The sequence below is a fragment of the Lissotriton helveticus genome, chromosome 10 (genome assembly GCF_964261635.1).
Source record: "Lissotriton helveticus chromosome 10, aLisHel1.1, whole genome shotgun sequence".
Taxonomy (NCBI): Eukaryota; Metazoa; Chordata; class Amphibia; order Caudata; family Salamandridae; genus Lissotriton; species Lissotriton helveticus.
In genome coordinates this window covers 425070013-425090380 of record NC_136071.1, presented here as the reverse complement: position 1 = coordinate 425090380, position 20368 = coordinate 425070013, and the positions used below count along the sequence as shown (strand labels likewise).

The window sequence follows — 20368 nt, the reverse complement described above, 5'->3', positions numbered from 1 at the left end:
ATGATCTTCAGTAGGTGTAAACTCGTGGAAGATCTTAAGGACTTTGCCCTGAAAGTAGATTGCTACTCTGTCACAGAAATCTTGGGAGGAGTTCAACAGCTGTGTCCCTGGTGGCTCAGAAATCTCCTTTATTACACAAAAAAACATGCTGGAGGAATTGTCTGCAGACAAGATCTTTTCAGTTAAGAAGCGGGATTTAGCTTGTAAGATGGCATGTTTATATTTCCGCAGAAGCGGTATCTGCTTGGCTTTTTCCATGGGGCAAGGGTCACCACACCATTTAAGTTCTTGTCTGCGGCATTCACGCCTCAAGGACATGACCTCTTCCGAGAACCATGGGGCTGAAAGTTTTGTTCTTTTCATGGTACAATTTTTGAAAGGGGTACCTATGTCTAGGCCTTGTTGATCCAGTTGCAAAAGCCCTCTGCCGCTGGAGGGTGAGTAATGTGCCTCCCATCAGAAACCGAAGCCAAGGCGGCCTCCCAATTTGCAACTGTGATTTTATTCAGTCTTCTGCAGCGTAGATGCCTAGGGGAGGGGCCCTCATTCACCTTGATAGGGAGTGGGAAAGAGACATAAACTCAACTATCCAGTGTCAACGCAGCTGAGGGGTTGAAATGCCTCAATCACTACGTAATTGTGGTTAGTGAAAACGCCATACAAGGTGTGACCGGCAGTATGGGTTGGAGAGCGAACCAATTGCTCGAACCCCAGAATAGATAAGATCTATAATATGAGCTGAGTCATTATGCTATTTTCAAGGTGAAAATTGAAATCCCCTAGGATGGTGTAATGAGAAGAAATGAGATGGTGTAATGAGAACAAATGGTTCAAGGGTTTTACACCATATCTTTGCTACTTGGCTCTTTGCCCTGGCGGACAATATACCAGAAGGCCTGAGAAGTTATAGTTCTCAGGCCCTATCCCCTAAATCCTATCCCCTAAATGCCCTAGGATGGTGTAATGAGAAGAAAAGAAATAGTGTAATGAGAACAAATGGTTCAAGGGTTTTACACCAGATCTTTGCTACTTGGCTCTTTGCCCTGGCGGACGATATACCAGAAGGCCTGAGAAGTTATAGTTCTCAGATAATTTAATGCTGAATGAAGCTGCTTCCAGTATAGAACCAGGAACACCTTCCACAGCGTTACGGAAACATCTGAGGGAGTCCCTAACCACCAAGGCTAGGTCACCTCCTCTTCTTTCAAGGCGGTTGTATCTAAGTATAGAGTAGCCCAGGGGGACAGCGTCAGCCAAGTTGGGACCCGAGCAATCCCTGTCCCACGTCTCTGTGATAAAAAGACAGTCCAGGTTAAGTGTTTGAATAGTCAGGGCAATTTCGGTTTTGTGTTTGTGCATGGAGCAGGCATTTATCAATGCCCCCCGGTATGAGTTGGACCAGAGCTCCGCCTTGCTCTTGGTCCTTATCTTCTTCTCTACTCCCTGGGGCAACCAGAGGGAAGCAGGGAAGGAGGCCAGACCGTTAATGGGGCTGAATTTACAATGCTGTGAGTGTAATGCCTCCCCTTTAATAAGGTCAAGCTTATGCATGCATCCCACATGCGCTGCAGTTGTGTCTTACGAGTAGGTTCTTGCCAGGGCACCCTTGTTCCCTGAAAAGAAAAGGGCAGCATGCCTGGCCACTGGCGCCGTCCAGGAGAGGGCAGGCGTAGATGGGCTTGGCTTTGGCACGCCCGCTGCATGCGCTGAGCAATTGGGGTTGCATGTTCTTTAATGCCCCCGGACCCGTAAGTACAAAACAAGCTTGACCGCCAACCTCAAAATGGCAGCCGGCTCGAGGTCAAGGCTCAAATGAAGAGGGACTCTCTCGCAATCAGAAAAACCTGTGGCGGACCGGAGAGCCCAGGAGATATGACGCAACAGTCCCCAGGAGCAGGGGAGAGGGAGCACAACTACGGCAGAGTGACAGTAAAAAAAGACAGAAATACAGAAATAGACGGTGCTGCAGAGCAAAAATTAAAACATCATAAACCATAGTTGAAACTGAGTAAAAACAGGTAAAAAACCTGCGCTCACAGGGTAAGATTAACAATTAAAAGCAGAGGCGTGCTTTACTAGTGCATGCGAGCGAGGAAGTAATGTGGAGAAACAAAGATATTGTTATGCCTGTGTTAGGGAGGCAGAGCATTTTGGCTCAATCCCAGGTTAAGTGACCTTACTACATCTGAGATTGCATCAAAATTCATGGGTGGATGCAAGTGGAGCAGCGTAATTTACTCTCCACCCTTGCACGTCACGGAACTGCAATTATATACGTTCACCTGACATTATATTCTCTATGTGGCTTAATTTCATTAACGTGAGTGAAGCATTTAAACACATTACTGAAATGTATTAACTGTAGAAATTATATTTATATATGTGTATACATAATGTTAAGTTTAAACTTGATGTATTCCTTATTACATTTGCACTTACATTTCAAATTATATTGCATATGTAAATGTATTCTTTTTCTCATGTTTTTCAGTCCATTCAAAGTTATATGTGTGTATGTATAACCATGTAGTCAAAGTGCACATTGAATGCTCATTTAAGTTAACCTGACTACTGGCCTTAGTTGAAATGCTTTTTGCTTCACTAGAAAGTTTTCCTTTTTTCCCTTGCAGGTTCATTATGATTTACGTTAGCTATGAAAAGTTTACTGTCTATATTAGACGGCTGAAAGAGAGGCCTGGGAGACTTGCCAGTGAACGTGGAGGTACAATGGTCGAAAAGAAGCATTCTGTTCCCCGTGTACCAGAATGGCAAGGTTGTTCAAGGCTGAGCCTTTGTTGATGCGTTGGGAACTTAGAGTAATGTCGCAAAAGCATATGAACAGCGTTCTGATTGGATGCTGCTAGTGTGAACCGAGGTAACGTACATTTCAATTTCATGTTTCTTTTATATGGGTGTTCTCATAGCTTTGAGTTAGTTCTGGTGTAGTTAGGCTTTAGGGAAGATTCCTTTTAGACCTTGAGAGGTACAGACCGCTCTGCTTGCCCTATTTTTGCAAGTGTGTAGCTTTACGTTAAACACTTATTTCCTTTTCTTTCAGACTTCTACTGAAGTCTGATCATGCTGACACCTACCTATTGTAGTGCTCCCGAATTAGAAACCCTCAATAGATGATTCTATACATAACTCATGTAAAAGTAGAGAAGGGAAGTTTCTTTATGGAACACCTGTTCACTTTTATTTGCTATTACATGTGTGTGTCTGTTACAATTCTATATCTTGTGTTATTGCTTCTCAAACGAGATATTTTACTTTGCCCGTTATACTAATGTACGTATCGAATCTGTGAATGGCTTGCATATTGACTGGATTGATTGGTAATCCAAAGAAAACCCTTTTAATCATATTCATTGATTCCTGGTCCTCATTGTAGAGTCACATGGGCGTCGAAGGTTAGATTGTACTGTTGATGTTTTCTCCCTTTCAATGCTTCATGTCAGCTATAAAGGTTCATTGAATCTATTGAGTACAATCTTTGATGACGTAGTTGAGAGACCACTTTTGTAAAGCCCAAAACACTCCAGCACAATGGGAACGTCCATGCTCCACCCATGGAACGCGAACCCCAAGAAAATATACCGCAATGCAGTGCAAGCAGCTGTGCTGCGTTATATTTCATTACAAAGCCAAGCAAAACAATGCAAATTGGCCCTTGCATGGTTTTGTAAATCACAGTTAAGGACTTGAGTTGCCTTGCATTGACTTGTGTCACGCCCGGACAAAGCCAAGTCCTTAGTAAATCTGGGCCACAGTGTCTAAATAATCCTCGTTATCAACAAAAGGAGCTACTCATCAAGGACACAAATGGCATAAGCCCATTGGACTAGATTCTCCTACTGCATGACTTGGCTCAAGCCATGCTAACCAGAAGGAGGCTTCTTCGACCGGTAAAGGAAGAACTCACAAACTTTCAATGGACTTTCCCATGTGGGATCCAGTTTATGCTAAATTGAGAATATTCTCATAATGCATTATTGAAAGAAGGAATGGGCATTTAACAGATACAGTGCCCCAGTGAGGCGAAATGACATTGAGCCAAGAGCAATCCAAAGCTGAAGTGAAGGACACATGGCAGAAACGGAGAGGGCTGTCAAAAAAGTGGAGGTAAGTGGAACATGTTAAAGGTTTACCAAACTGGAAAGTCCATCTGACTAGATTATACCTATTGCTGAATGTTGGGGCACTTAAACATGATGCTCCCTACACCGGCAGCTATGAGTGAGGGAATTATTCACAACCCTTTAGTGCTTTGTGTATGTGTATTGGCCTGGCCATGGTGTCTCGGAACAAGAGATAACCACAGGAAATTCTTATGGAACTCCGTTTTCAAAAAAATGCTTAACTGTCTCTAATGTGTTTCTTTATTTATCCTGTTATTGGTTTAAGTGTGGTGAGTTGGAAGAAAGTTCTTTATGAGAGTGGGGAGCATTACACGTGGAGTTGCTGATATGATGCTTCACACTCAAAGCGATATATTACTGAAATACATTTCTTACATTTAACATCAAGGAATTGAACTCTCCTGTCTAGCTGAACTTGAAAAGCTGATTTACTGCTTTTTTACAAAAAAAAATCTAAAGAAGGGAGAGTCAAAACACTGTAGCATTCAGTTACATGCAATAGCAGCCACCAAAACGTGGGGTGGTGATATTAATTTAACACATGATGGGGGCGCTGATATTGGAATTCTCAGTGGACAAGGATGGTAGCTATACGATGGTTCAGTCCGGGTTTATCTAAAATAGGCAGACATTTGATAATATATGGAGAACAGCTCGTCTTGTCGAAAAAATCCACCAAATCAAAGTTACAGATGGCTCTTTCAGTGCTAGGCATGGAGGAAATAGCTTTCAATGGGCGAGACAGACGTTTTGAGAAAAGTAACACCAGTCTTCCGCCAAGAAGCTTGGAATACCAAGGGGTACTTGCCATGGTGCTCAATGCCCCCCATCTTGTATGTTGTGACCACTGAATCTCTTGAGATGGCAATAAAACAGTCAGAGCCCAAAGGAAACATTCGCAAAATATAACTGATGCCACCCGAGAGCTGTCTTGCTTTGAGAAGTTAGTGCCGACAATGGAAGGCATCAAAGGGGTCGTTTTGTTTGTTGCGTTCAACAGCTCCAGGGACAAGTGGATATGTGCAGAAGTGGGAGTTGATGCTAGACAGGATTATATTGAAGGCCACTGGAATTATACGATTCTGCGGCCCCAGCATTTTATTGCATCAAGATTGATTTGCCGCATATGCTACACAATCCATCATCTGCAGCATAAATTGCAGATTTTACTCCCAAAAATGTTTGTTTCTAGCTCAAACAGTTCAAAAGTTAGTGAAAATAAGGTGACACGTGTTCCTGTGCAGAGGAAGTCACTTCGCCAAGATTTACTTTTTACTTTTCTGTTGTACATTGCTGTATTTGGGTGTTACATTAACATTAACGAGGTTTCAGCTTTATCCAGACAATGTTAAAATGTGTAATAAAAAATGTGACATAATAATGAACTGATGTTATCACATATTGGCTGCGTTATACTGCATCATTTAAAAAAGGTTGCTGCATAATTTAGTAAACCATGTCGCATGATTTGGTCTTTCCTTGCCACTTAATTCCAGTAGCCGGATTATATTAGACAACTCTTGTAGAATCTTTGGAAGGACATAATGTTCATTACAGGCCTACATAGGCAATCATCATATTAGATAATGAGGCACTGGTAACTGGTGCTGGACACATTAAATGGCACATTCCCAGGCACCGCGGGTCGATGCTGAAAGTCATTTGGGGGAGTGTACGCCGCTTCATAATCGATGGGGCTGCCCCAAACGTTTGGTTTTCAGGGGGGAAAGTGCTAACAAGCATTTGGGAGGTAGCGCATTCCTTATTTCTGGAAGTCCACAGTTGACGGTGCTGGCTTCAGAGTGGACACACAGGAACATTGACTGGACAAGGAATGGTCGCTGATCCACCAACCTTTGGTGGCTGCACCAGCACCGATAGCACGACATTGGAACCGGGCCAGCTCCCCATCCCTGGCATATTAAAATCTGGGACACGATGGCAATAAAAAGACCAGTGGGGCACCTACGTTTTGTCGGTGTGCCTACCCAGTATTGCCTCGTATGGGGAAGGAGTGCAGAGAGTACACCGGTTCCCACGATTAAGGCCTCTGCACTTGTTGATTAAATCTTTAGAGCTACCAACGGGAAGTGAAACTTACACAAGGGAGCGGGGAGAAGCAAAGCGAGGCCGCGTGCAAACTAGAGGGCATCGAAGGAGGCTGGTATGGTGGGGTGGGCGGCTGTTGTGAAAGTGATGCCAAGGTGGAGCGGCTTCCGACTAGGGTGAAGTATCTGAAAAAAGGTGACGTTGCTCTTGGCGTGTTAATCGATTAAACAATAATAGGAAAGTGAGATTGCATCCTGCAGAAGGCCTCTGTGGTAGCTCGGCTCCCGGTGCTCTCTCATGCGCCCGTTCCCCTCATTAACGGCCGGAAAGGGGCTCTGCTCCTCGTCTTGACTGGCATCGACCTCGGAGTCCCGGAGCCTGCCCTGCGTCCAGGCTTACTTGCTGGTCTTGTATGTTTTACGCGACCTGATTCTTCGCTGCTCTTCTACGCTTCGAAAAGGCCCCAACCTGCCCGGCCTCGGCGCAGGGGGAGGAGAAGGGGGCTGGGACCAACTCCGCCTGTGTGTCCCTTCGACAGGACCCTGCAGCTGCCAGCAGGCGCCAAGGACAAGTACTAACCTGAATATCCTGCCTGAATACAGGAGTGTGCAGCATTACATGCCGCACTCCGACGCTGGCTCCCGCGCACAGCCCGAAGCTTGTATCAAGGACCGAGCTGCCCTGATGCCAAGATCAGGGAGGACGACTCTACTCGGAGAATGCGGGAGGCCCGCGGTCCCTGCAGGGGACCCCATAGGAGGGCAAACCCCGTAGTAGTGCGCAGGAAACCGCAGGCCCGCCAGGGGGAGGGAGGGGGGGCGGGGTCGGACATGGGTAGGCCACCCCCCTTTCCCTTGGACTGATATGGGGTGCACTTCCTCCCCGGCGCCCTCTTTGCTGCTGCCCCCTTCCACTGTCGGTCGCTCCAGGCTGTCCTCGCCAGCCTCAGACATAGGCCCCGAGCCCCCTCCTTCCCCCTCACTTCCCCCCACGACGCCGGACACGAGGCCCGCAATTTCACTCCCCTCCCTACCGCTCACCCGCTGAAAGGGGGGAAGTGGGGAGGGGGGAATATTAATGATGTTTTTGTTTTCCAGGTTGCAGGAGGAGTTACAAGGCGACCCCCATGCAGGACAGGCGCAGGAACAGGACCTGAAGCCACAGTGCGAGAGGCACAATACTGAGTCATACATAAGCCAAGGGGCCCTTCTTGGGGACTTGGTTCAACGGCACCCCGTTAGTCCTCAGGGCGGTTGTAAGCCTGAGCAACCGGGGGTTTGCTAATAACGCCCCTCCTGGCTGGGCAAGGTGTGAGTTGACTCTCCCTGGTTCAGAGGTGGGGGGGGCAGGTGCTTGATGCAACGAGCTCCAGCGGCCGGACGGGTAGAATGTAGATAGTGGGGCAAAGAATATAGTTGCATATTCTCGTCAGGGCAGCAGCATCGATAGCGTGCTTGACCGGACAACAATGGAAGGTCCCATGCACCACAGAGACACATTAGCGGGAAGGGGTGTTTTATGCAGTCACGGGTGCCAAGCCCCCCCCCGCGCCGTGTACGTGTGCCGCTTTTAGGCGCCAGCGCTTGAGGTTTGTAGGCACACAAGGGGAGGGGTATTGCCCCGTCCGTGCAAATGTGCCGCTTTTAGGCGCCATCACCCCCCTCACCCCGGCCGTGTAAATACGCCGCTGTTAGGCGCCATCACCCCCCTAGGGCCCGGCCGTGTAATGCGCCGCTTTCAGCCACCATCACCCCCCCAGTCTGTGCAAATGTGCCGCTTTTAGGCGCCATCATCACCCCCCTCGCCCCGGCCGTGTAAATACGCCGCTGTTAGGCGCAATCACCCCTCTAGCCCCGGCCGTGTAAATGCGCCGCTTTCAGGCGCCATCACCCCCTCGCCCGACCCGGCCGTGTAAATGCGCCGCTTTTGGGCACCATCGCCTACCGTTTGTGGCGCTCTAGGGGAGGGGCATGGAAAGGGCGGCGAATGGCCGGTTTGGCCTGAGGAAATCGCGACCCGGGCACAGAGTAACGCTACATGAGTTTCACTAGTAGGCCCCCCCCTACCTAGAGCGTCAAGTGGCAGCCATGTCTGGAACCTTGTTACACCCTTGCATTGCAGTGCCCCCCCCCCCCCTTGTGAACTCATGAAGGTCACTGCTCCTGCGCGTGCACTAGCAATTGTCACGGTGCACGGTAGTAATAGTATGGATGAGTTAGTGGAAGGCGCTCTTCATGTCGAGCCAATACATCCAATATGTGTGAGTCAGGGGAACGAATGTAATGACCTAAATTGTATATTCCTGTGGCAGAAGGTGCACGCCAAAGTTAATTACATCCAATATGTGTGCTTAAGGGGAAGGAATGTCATGAATAAATTGTATATTCCTGCTGCATGTTATAACTGCGTGTTCCCCCAATTCCAGGCAACTAAAGATTGCGACATACCGCGACGGGAGTACAGTGCACCCCCCCCCCCCCCTTCAAGCGGAAGGTAAGAGCCACAAGGGGGGTTGGCCATTGAAGGGGTAGGGATATGCATCCTAGGGGGCCGGTGTTCATGGTCCGGTCCTCCTGGTTTTTGTGTGACGGTGGTCGCGGCCGGGACCGGTGCTTTGGCCTGGTTCTACAGGCCCCCATCTCCGAACAAAGGTTAGGGCTAATGAGAATGGTGTTTATATCAATATTTACAGGGCCGGGACACCCAACAGGCATTGCATCGCTACGTCGTATTCGAGGAACAGCGTGGCCCCCCTCTTTGTTTTAACAGTTCAAACTCAAGTAAGTATTGGAAGATGATGAGAGTGTTAATTTCGAAAGGTCGAGGATACATATTAGGATAGGTCCAGTAGTCACGACGTTTTTCTTTGCAGGAAGCGGCACGATGTCAGAAATAAGACCAGCTGTTGCAGGAGCAGGGACGGCCGTTACAGAAGCGCAAGCGGCACACGCGGCGATCTTCCTGCAGTTAGTCGAGACGAACGGTGTGGCGTGGGCCACCAATTTACTGAAGGGCAACACGGCGAATTCATGTGTGAACAATGACATTATTGCAGTCGAAGACGAGGATAACAATAGTACAGGACACGTTAGAGCGTCCAAAAGAGCTAAGGTGCCCACGAATAAAGACTTCCCGCCACCTCCTAAAAAGAAGGGCACTGTTAACACCGCAGTCGCTGTAGTGCATGACGTACCGGGCACTTCGCACTTGTCGACTAGGGCCCAGGAGTTCCCTGGCCCATCAAGCTTGCCTGCTAACAGTCCCCCGGCAGTGGAATATGCTACCAGAAGCGATCTGGGTAAGATGATGTCCACACTGGAAATATTCATGAAAGAGATGAGGGAAAGTGTGAGGCCTGGGCCCAGCGGGGGGGGGGGTCTACCATCCAATGTGTGGGGAGCCGGTGTTGTTGACCATAATACATCGGGAGATACTGGGAGAGGGCAAGAGGGCACCGGCATATCCAGCATTTCACCCGCACCTCCGGGGGCAGGTTCGGCATATTCTGTTGACCCCCCGGGACCGCACGTTACGCCAGCGACCCCGGCAGTGCCCGCGCCCCCGGCACCACAGCCACCAAACTCGATAGCTCCGCCAGCGCCCCCTTCTAACACAGCGACACCCGCTTCCACGCCACCACCCCCCTCCCCAGCGTTGCCAGGCGAGGATGATGTGCAATTCGACGCCCCCTTACTATCAGGTCGCTCTTGCTTATCTTGGGAAGTCCCACAGGCAGCAAAGGAATTAATATGGAGGCGAGAATTTTTAGATATCTTCTCTTTACTGATGCTGGGTCAGCAGGGGGCAGATGCACGCAAGGCAGGTGTGAAAGAAGACGAAAAGAAAGTGAGATTCCAGCCTTGGCCAGAAAAGAGTATTGATAATTGGTTGGAGGCCTTTGCTATACTGTCCTCGGTCATTATGGAGAAGTTTAGCGACCAAGGACCAGCGTTGGTACAGTATGGGAGGCTCATGCATAACGAAGCAAAAAAGTGGGGAGGTGTAGGCTGGTTAGAATATGATAGGGAGTTCAGAAAAAAGATGTCTAGATCTCCTAACATGCGTTGGGATCATAAAGAGGTGCAGTTGTGGATGGACCATATGGGGTCCAGGGCGCTCCAAGGGGTGACGACCAACAGTAAGGTACAGGAAAGCCAAGCGTTGCCTATTGACAAAAACAGCTCTACAGCCCAGCAGGAACATAAGATGCCGCCCTTTCGAGGGGGCCACAGGGGGAGAGGTCAAAAGAGGGGAAGTGGGAAGCCTTCAACAGGGTCATCTCCAGGGTCATGTAGACTATTCAACGGTGGACATTGCCATTGGGGGAGTTCCTGCAGATTCACGCACAAGTGTAGCAATTGAGGAGGGCAGCACCAGGTGGGAGCATGTAGGTCTAACAAAGGACAAAGACAAGGTAGCTATCACGGGGGTAGGGGTGGGCAACACAAGTAACTCACCCGCATCCATAGCGCGCCCATGCACCCCTCCCTGCCCATCCCCCTTCCCCCCCGGCATTCTGCGGCTTAACAGAACACCCACTGCCTGCGCTTCCCTAGGATTGCCGCCAGATTCGCCAGAGTTAGGCGCTGCGAAAGGGCCCTCACCGATTAAACTGGAGCGAATGGTGCCATTGCTGAACAAATACCCCAACAAAATTGATGGGAGATTGCTCCTGGGGGGTTTTGCTGAGGGTTTCATTATTCCATACGTAGGAGCCCCTGCCGCCAGAGATGTAGACAATTTGAAGTCGGCTAGGGACAACCCTGAGGTAGTAAGAGCCAAAGTTAGCAAGGAACTAGAGCTTGGGAGGGTTGCTGGCCCTTTCCCGCTACCTCCACTAGACAACTTCGTGGTATCACCGCTGGGGATAGTACCAAAGAAAGAGCCTGGATCATTCAGGCTGATCCACCACCTGTCATACCCGGAGGGAGAGTCAATTAATCACAACCTAGAGGAAGGGGTATGCTCTGTCTCATATTGTTCATTCGATGTGGCCATGGACCTCGTGCGTAGAGCCGGAAAAGGGGCCTGGTTAGCAAAGGCGGATATTGAGTCTGCTTTCCGGCTCCTGCCAGTGCACCCCAGCAGCCAGAACTTACTGGGCTTTAGGCTGGGCAATGAGTACTATTACGACAGATGTATGCCCATGGGTTGCTCCATTTCCTGCGCTTTCTTTGAAGCCTTCAGCACATTCTTACAATGGGTACTGCAAGGCGTGGAAGGTGTACGAGGCGTCACCCATTACCTGGATGACTTCCTGTTTGTAGGCGAAGCAGAGTCAGAGGAGTGTGCAGAGGCATTGGCGAAATTTCAAAGAATGACTAAGTATCTTGGAGTGCCTCTGGCTCCTGGGAAGACCGTGGGTCCAGCGCAGGCCTTAGTTTTCTTAGGGATAGAAATTGACACGTTAGCAGGTGAGGCCAGGCTCCCAGCAGATAAGGTCACAGAGCTAGCGGCTCAAATTAAACAGGTGCTAGGGCAGGACAAGGTATCATTAGACGACATCCAGAGCCTGCACGGGAGATTAAGCTTCGCTACAAAAGTGATACCAGCGGGCAGGGCTTTCGCGCGCAGGTTGGCCAGGACAGCAGCAAAGATCAAGCGCAGGCACCACCAAGTGAGGTTGAGTTTTGGGGTCAAAGAAGACCTTAAGGTGTGGGGGGACTTCCTCGAACATTTCAACGGATCAGTGATATGGAGGGAACCCTGGACTAGCAGCCAGGAACTGACGTTGTTTACTGACGCGTCAGGAAGGGATGGCTTTGGGGCAATTCTGGACAAAGATTGGTGCGCGGCGGGGTGGCCCAATGCTTGGAGGAAGAAAAAGATTACCTCCAACATAACAGTTTTAGAACTATTCCCGATTGTGGTGGCTTTCCACCTCTGGCCGGCCCTACTGTCTGCGAAAAGAGTGGTTTTATGGTCAGATAATATGGCGGTAGTCCAAGCCATCAATACCCAGTCAGCGTCTTGTGCACTTGTGTTATGTTTATTAAGGGAACTGGTCAAAGTGTGTTTATACAACAATGTGGAATGCAAAGCTAAGCACATCCCGGGAGCCTTAAACACGGCTGCTGACGCACTTTCACGTTTCCATTGGCAGCGGTTCCGAGAGGCGTGGCCCAGGGCGAGGGAAGAGATGACGCCTTTCCCGGCTCGGCTATGGCACCTGCTGCGGTGGCGCAGCGCATCAGAGAACTAGGCGAGATGTCAGTAGCACCTAGTACGATGAGGAGATACCAAACTTGTGTGAGGACATTCTGCGAGGTCATGGGCCCTTGGGAGCGGGAGGACTCTAGGCAGTTTGAAAAAGTGCAGGCATTCATGGTCTGGGCGAGGGATGAAGGGAAGAGCCACTCTTGGATGGCGGGGCATTTGTCCGCCATTGGGCACCATGCTCGATTGTCAGGTCAGAAGGACCCCACGACAGAGTTCACAACAAGGGCGGCACTCAAAGGTTGGGCGAGAGTGATGCCCAGATTGGCAGATCAGAGGGCCCCCATTGATTATGACACCCTGAAGAGCATGATAGATGCCTTGCCGACAGTTACACACTCCGCTTATGAGGCAGCCCTCTTTGCAGTAATGTTTAGCTTAGCATTCTTCGGAGCATTTAGGATCAGCGAACTAGTGGCACGGTCCAAAAAAGAGTCCAACTCCAGGGCCATCTCGTTCAGGGACATCCGCACAACGGCAGAGTCAGTTGAGATCTTCCTACACTCCTCCAAGACAGACCAGTCAGGCAAGGGTAGGACCATCACATTACAGCGCTTGGGGAATGACAGTTACTGCCCAGTGGCTCTGCTGGCCGCTTTCCTGCCTCGCCGCCCTCAGTCAGACGGCCTGCTACTTATCCACTCTGATTGTTCCCCGGTCACTAAGTATCAGGTGGACCATGTGATGCAGGGGTGCTTATTCCTGGCGGGATACAAAATAGAAGGGGCAAAGTTTAGCACGCATTCCTTTAGGATAGGCGCAGCCACCACGGCTTTCAGGGCAGGCCTCCCTGACGAAACAATAAAAAAAGTGGGTCGTTGGGATTCCAACTGCTATAGGAGGTACGTCAGACCTCTAAGCGTGATACTCCCGGTGAGCAGACAGGTGGTCAATGATGTGTAAATAATGTATATAATAATAGTCATGACATAAGTAAACATGGTGGTTCACATTTCGGTAGCCACGTGGTGTGTGTTTGTCATTGCAGTGCCTTTTAAGTGTGTCAATAAAATACATTTTACAACACACTGTGTTTTATTACAGGGAAAGAGGTATGGGTGTTGGGGCACTCCTATGTCACGAGACTGGCGAGATGGGTGAATGCCAACACATGGAAGCACGGGTTTAACAACACCAAGATATCATGGTTCGGCTTCCCGGGGATGCACTGGGTTGCACTGTTAGGGACGCTGCGTAGATTATTGAGGGAACACAAGCAGAAGCCAAGCATACTAGTGGTGCACCTGGGGGGGAACGACCTGGTGGCATTAGGCAAAAGGCGTTTGTTAGATACAATGAGGAAAGACTTGAGCATCCTGAGCGGCGAGTTAGGACAGTGCAACATTTACTGGTCAGAAATTTCCCCCAGACCAATTTGGCATGGTGCAATATCACGGGAAGCATTAGAAGTCACCCGCAGGCGCGTCAACGCGGCAATGCGCAAATTTAGCGAACAGAGAGGCATAGGTTTTATCAGGCATGGCTTGCTGCATGCCAAGTCTATTGGTTGCTGGGAATCCGACGGGGTGCAATTTGTCCAAAGTTGGGATGGCGATTTTCCTCTTAGACTTGGGGGAAGCGCTAGAAAGAGCCGGATGTAGATAAAGAAGAGAACTAAAGGCTAGGTAGTGGGGGCTCTGGGCGCAGCGGGTGCCACGCCCAGGGCTGTGGAAAAGTACAAGGCGACCCCCATGCAGGACAGGCGCAGGAACAGGACCTGAAGCCACAGTGCGAGAGGCACAATACTGAGTCATACATAAGCCAAGGGGCCCTTCTTGGGGACTTGGTTCAACGGCACCCCGTTAGTCCTTAGGGCGGTTGTAAGCCTGAGCAACCGGGGGTTTGCTAATAACGCCCCTCCTGGCTGGGCAAGGTGTGAGTTGACTCTCCCTGGTTCAGAGGTGGGGGGGGCAGGTGGACGATAGGTCCATCGGGGGGAGGCTTGCCTCCCAGGTCGACACGTGGCCAGGGCCACTAGTGTCTGCTTCATTGGCTCTACTTCAGGCGCCCTGCAACAAGGGGTTGCGGGGTTGCGGGGTCGCCTGTCAGTTAACCCGCTCTGTTATTTGTATCACAAATAAACCTGCAACTTTCTATTCCCAACATACTTGTCTGTGTATCATTTGGGTGGAGGGTTGTGGGACAAGGGTACCGATGCAACTACTATGCGGGAGGCCCGCGGTCCCTGCAGGGGACCCCATAGGAGGGCAAACCCCGTAGTAGTGCGCAGGAAACCGCAGGCCCGCCAGGGGGAGGGAATGGGGGCGGGGTCGGACATGGGTAGGCCACCCCCCTTTCCCTTGGACTGATATGGGGTGCACTTCCTCCCCGGCGCCCTCTTTGCTGCTGCCCCCTTCCACTGTCGGACGCTCCAGGCTGTCCTCGCCAGCCTCAGACATAGGCCCCGAGCCCCCTCCTTCCCCCTCACTTCCCCCACGACGCCGGACGCGAGGCCCGCAATTTCACTCCCCTCCCTACCGCTCACCCGCTGAAAGGGGGGAAGTGGGGAGGGGGGAATATTAATGATGTTTTTGTTTTCCAGGTTGCAGGAGGAGTTACAAGGCGACCCCCATGCAGGACAGGCGCAGGAACAGGACCTGAAGCCACAGTGCGAGAGGCACAATACTGAGTCATACATAAGCCAAGGGGCCCTTCTTGGGGACTCGGTTCAACGGCACCCCGTTAGTCCTTAGGGCGGTTGTAAGCCTGAGCAACCGGGGGTTTGCTAATAACGCCCCTCCTGGCTGGGCAAGGTGTGAGTTGACTCTCCCTGGTTCAGAGGTGGGGGGGGCAGGTGGACGATAGGTCCATCGGGGGGAGGCTTGCCTCCCAGGTCGACACGTGGCCAGGGCCACTAGTGTCTGCTTCATTGGCTCTACTTCAGGCGCCCTGCAACAAGGGGTTGCGGGTGGAGGGGTCGCCTGTCAGTTAACCCGCTCTGTTATTTGTATCACAAATAAACCTGCAACTTTCTATTCCCAACATACTTGTCTGTGTATCATTTGGGTGGAGGGTTGTGGGACAAGGGTACCGATGCAACTACTAGGCCCCAGAGTTGGATGTGGGTGGATCGTTTATTGTGCACAGGAAGGGCCCACTGGAGCAACACAGTGGCAGCAGGAGGATGAAGTAGGGAGGAGTAGGGTGCAGATTATTTCTCACTCCCTTTGTGGGACTGAAAACAAACAACGAAGGCTCACGGTGCTCCAGCTAGACGCCAGGCCAAGCAGACAACCACTGCGATACCTGCTGCCCAACGGCAAGGCTGCAGGCAGAGCTCCAGCATCTGGTTAGTGTGAAAAACCACGCAGCTCGCCATTAGCCCTGCCTTGGAAGGAAGCAATGAAGTCTGACACCAAAGGCCAAGAACTCCTCACAAGGTCGACCTGGGCACTCCCGCTACAGGTATGGCAGATTCCGAGGGTCAGAGGGGGTGCTCATCTGGAGCCTGTCCGCGGGGGCGCGGGGGCACGGCGGCGGCGCTGGGTGCCCTCTCCCTCTACAACATGAGCACCGGCAGCGCCGATCGCCTGATCCGGGGCAAGTCTGCGCGCTGCGGGCTGACCCTGTCCGTAGGCCGCTACTACCGCTGGATGGTGGACAGCCGGGTGGCTCTGCGCATCCAGGAGCAAGCCGCCATCTACCTGACCGCCTGATGGAGAGCCTCTTCAGGGAGCTGCACCGCCGGCTGCTGCAGGCTGGGCCGCGGCCCCCCGACTAGGAGGACGGGTAGACCCCCATGTTTACAGCCGAGGCCGTGGAACAGACCATCAACAACGACTCCGAGTTCTGGGGGCTGCTGCAGCCGCACCAGCACCTCATATGCTGCAAGAATGCCGCAGTTACCCTTCTGTGCACGAGCAGTGAAGTTTGTTTTAAAGTATAGCGCGTCTTTCTCCCCGACCCCCTCTCTGCCATTTTGATACCAAACACATTCAGAGCTGCTTCTGGACTGGAAACACGTGTGCACCCCGCCATTTTGGGACCGTCTCCTGTTGTCGCTCCTTGGTCCACCATCTTGCGAAACAGCAGACATTCTACTGCCCTCCCTTAATGCTGTGACTGCGTCCCCCCTACGACCTCACTTAATGGAACTCAGCTCTCCTGTTTTTTTTTTTTTGGGTCTTGACCTGAGAAAATCTACTATGTGTATATATATATATATATAGAGATAACTCTAATCACTAGTATATGCAGTAGACCTTTGTACTCTCTACCATTCCTATGTGACTCTTAGTTTATCCATTTGTAACTCTTCCTTGAGTGACTTTACAACTTGTACATTTGCATTTTTTTTCTGTTTCTATCTCTTCCTTTTGTGTCTTTACAACTTGTACATTTGCAATTTTTTTCTGTTTGTATCTTTTATGTAACTCATGTAATTCTAAATCCTTATGTATCGCAACTGGTTCTTATGTAAAGCGCGGGTAATGTGCGCGCTATATAAAATCGCATTAAATAAATAAATAAACATCATGTCTGTTGCACCACATGGCGACACGGCCTCTGCTAGTAGAACAAAAAGGTCATACAACCAAGGCTTTCTCTGGAAACCCCCTCACAGACAGAGGCAAGAAACCCTCTTCTACAAGGAGAACTCTTCACTGCCCACCACACCGGGGGCAGGCACGGTGACTTTCATTGGATGACCATGCTAATAGTCATGGGCACTTATTTCGACATGTGTGAACTCTTCCTTCACAACCTATTCACAGCTTGCGTTCACCCATGTAGGGTTCCTAAGAGGAGAACACGTTTGTATCCCACGACACACACCCCTCCATGTGTTATCTCTCCGCTCATGTTCACCCATGTAGGGTACCTGAGAAGAGAACACATTTGTATCCCAGGGCACAGACCCCTCCATGTGTGAACTCTCCAATCACAGCTCACGTACACACATTTAGGGTACCTCAGAGGAGAACACATTTGTATCCAACAGCATTGACCCCTCCATGTGTGAACTCTCCATTCACAGCTCACATTCCCCCATGTAGGGTACCGGAGAGGAGAACATGTTTGTATCCCACGGCACAGACCCCTCCGTGTGTGAACTCTCCACTCACAGCTCATGTTCATACATTTAGGGTACCGGAGAGGAGAACATGTTTGTATCCCACGGCACAGACCCCTCCGTGTGTGAACTCTCCACTCACAGCTCATGTTCATACATTTAGGGTACCGGAGAGGAGAACATGTTTGTATCCCACGGCACAGACCCCTCCATGTGTGAACTCTCCATTCCCAGCTCACATTCACCCATGTAGGGTACCTGAGAGGAGAACACATTTGTATCCCACTGCATTGACCCCTCCACGTGTGAACTCTCAATTCACAACCCATTCACAGCTCACATTCATCCAGGAATGGGACCTCATTTGATAACACACTTGTAGTTCATGGCATATACTGCACCACGTGTGATCTCTCATACACAGCTTATTCATAGCTGGCATTCACCCATATGTGGTACCTTAATGAAGAACACGTTTATAGCTCCCAGTGTATGTTCCTACATATATGATCTCTCGATTGCCAACCTATTTACAGTTCACATTCATCCATGTGTGGCACCACAAAGGGCAACACACTTCCAGAACATGGCATCAATTCCTCCGTGTTTAGTGATCCCATTAAACCTTCCGCCATACCTGGTGGTAATCCTCCATGTATTTCAGATGACTTTCCTCACAAATCAGCAGGTTGAGGTATTCTTTCCAGTCGGCGTGCACTGCTTCCATGTGAGCCTGCATTCAAAGGAAAGGAGAATCGGTGTGAATTGGGGTTTTGGGGCAGTGAGTTCAATAGTGAGTGATGTGGTGGACTGTCAGGGTTAAACTGGGAAAGAGATATACTGTGACCCAAATTCCCTACTTTTATGGGTTATATTTAAAGAATCTGTATGCAGTGCACCTTATTAAATATGGTATATTAACCGTGTTCAATATAGCGCATCCTTTACTATTACAAACAGCCCTATTTAGAGTTTTGTGGACATGTTAAAAGGTGGGGTTCTGCCTTATTTTCTGTGCCACTGAATAACATGCCAGACGGAACTCCCATCAATTTTTTGACATAGTACCCACACTGCCAAATCCTAAAGTCTCCACGCACTATATTTTTAGTAGGCTTTAGACTGCAAATGTGGCTTGTTCAAAGAAAGATCTCCATGTGGAGGGAGGCGTTCAACGATGCACTGTTGCATGCAAGTGTAGATGGTTTGGTTAGGAGGGTAGTCCCCACAGTAATGTCCGGATGGATCATCCCATCAGAAACAAGACTTATATACTTGTGTGACATCTATTTTGACATGTGTTGGAGTGTATGTGCAGTATTCCAAGAATATGTTTCTTGCTGGAGGCGTTTCATTCCTGACCTCTGACCAGATGTGCCTAGCCCATGCTGGTTGCTAATTCCCTTTTCTTTATGCATGATACATTTTCTCTTCACCGGTCTTATTTTTAGGGTGTCTTTAACGGTTGATGCATGGCTCTTGTGTATGAGCATGCCTTACCCCATCTTCCCAGTCCGTCTTTTTTTTATTTGGGTGGCAGAACCTAACCTTGAATTAAATATTTAATTGATTTAAATACATTGAATTGAACTAAAATTGCTTTTTAAAGACTTACTTTTTAAAAAACCCACCTAAAGTAACATGTTTGCATTTGCTAATTATGGGTTCAAGAATACAAGTTACATATAAAATTCATTTAAATAAAAAAAAAAGTAAATTTATTTCTTTTGTTATGCATATAGCATTAAATTACATATATATATATATATATATATATATTTTTAATTTAACGCTACATGCATAACAAAATAAATACGTTATGATATAATATTTTAATAACATTTTCAATTAAAAATAAATGTAACTTTAATTAAAAAAAAATAATTCATATATATATATAAAGCAGTCCCAGATAACGTGCTGTGAATGCACCACAAGGACACAGACTCAGAAGATATGTGCTTTTTCAGATGGTATTTATTGCATTGACATGGCGGTTACACACACACACACACATACACACACATATATATATATATATATATTTTTTTTTTAAGTTGAAATAAATGAATTTATTTTAACAGCATTTGCTACTTCGTTCTATATTAAGTCCATGGCTACATTAATTTCAGTGGGGAGGTGTTGCAGTACCAAGTGGTTGAACATGTTTCGAGCTGGACTTACTCCAGGTCTGATCAACTAATGTTTTGTGTCCTTTTTGGTTGTACTAACTTTAGACTCATAAATGTGACTCCACCCCCTCTTTCAGGGGCTGAAGCCATGTCTGTCTACTCGTCGGAGAAAATTTACACTTGAAATGGTAAACAGTCAAAAGCAGAACATTTACTACAAAGTCTATGTGTGAATTTACACCAATAGATTTACTTGTGCTTAAATTTATCTTTGTGAGCAATCCTCAAAGCCATTTTTGTGTATATAAAGTAGTGCGCCTGTAGTAGTCTTTTACGTACTCTTACTTGCCTTAGTGAATTAGCCTCAAAGCATCTAAAACGGGAATAAACTGGATTCAGGGAATATTGATATAAAAATTAATACAAATAGAGAAGACCATGCCCTCTTTGCACTTTTATTAAAAAGGAGTTGGGCGTTTTAGGACCAATCCACAAAGAAATGTATGAGTACGAATACAAGTACTCCTGTAGTACTAACCCATCTTCACAAATACTTCTACGAATTGGTCTGGGAGGCTCTAGTCTAGTCCCATACGTTTTAGTTTTTTCTTCTTTCTCCGACTGTTCTTTTGGAATATATGACGTTACAACAATAAGCATTATTTACTTCACATGGTTTTGGCCATAGAGCCGCCCAAAAAATGGGCACTACAGTTCTAACACCATCCGCAAACAATTATTTCATTTTTAGTCGTGTCCTCAGATGCTTTTGAGCATCTGGCCTGTGACATGTCAGAAGTTTTTCCAGCCAGTGTTAG

The 20368-nt window shown here is 48.8% G+C and overlaps 1 protein-coding gene across 5 annotated transcripts in view; it reads right to left on the bottom strand.

Annotated features, from left to right (window-relative positions):
* PPL (periplakin) overlaps positions 1-20368 on the bottom strand; it is a 465062-nt gene that overhangs the window by 74811 nt on the left and 369883 nt on the right. For all 5 annotated transcript variants that reach the window (XM_078662907.1, XM_078662909.1, XM_078662905.1 and 2 more), the window contains one exon: positions 18056-18151. In XM_078662907.1, coding sequence (XP_078519033.1) covers positions 18056-18151 — 96 coding nt within the window. The remainder of the gene's footprint in view (positions 1-18055; positions 18152-20368) is intronic.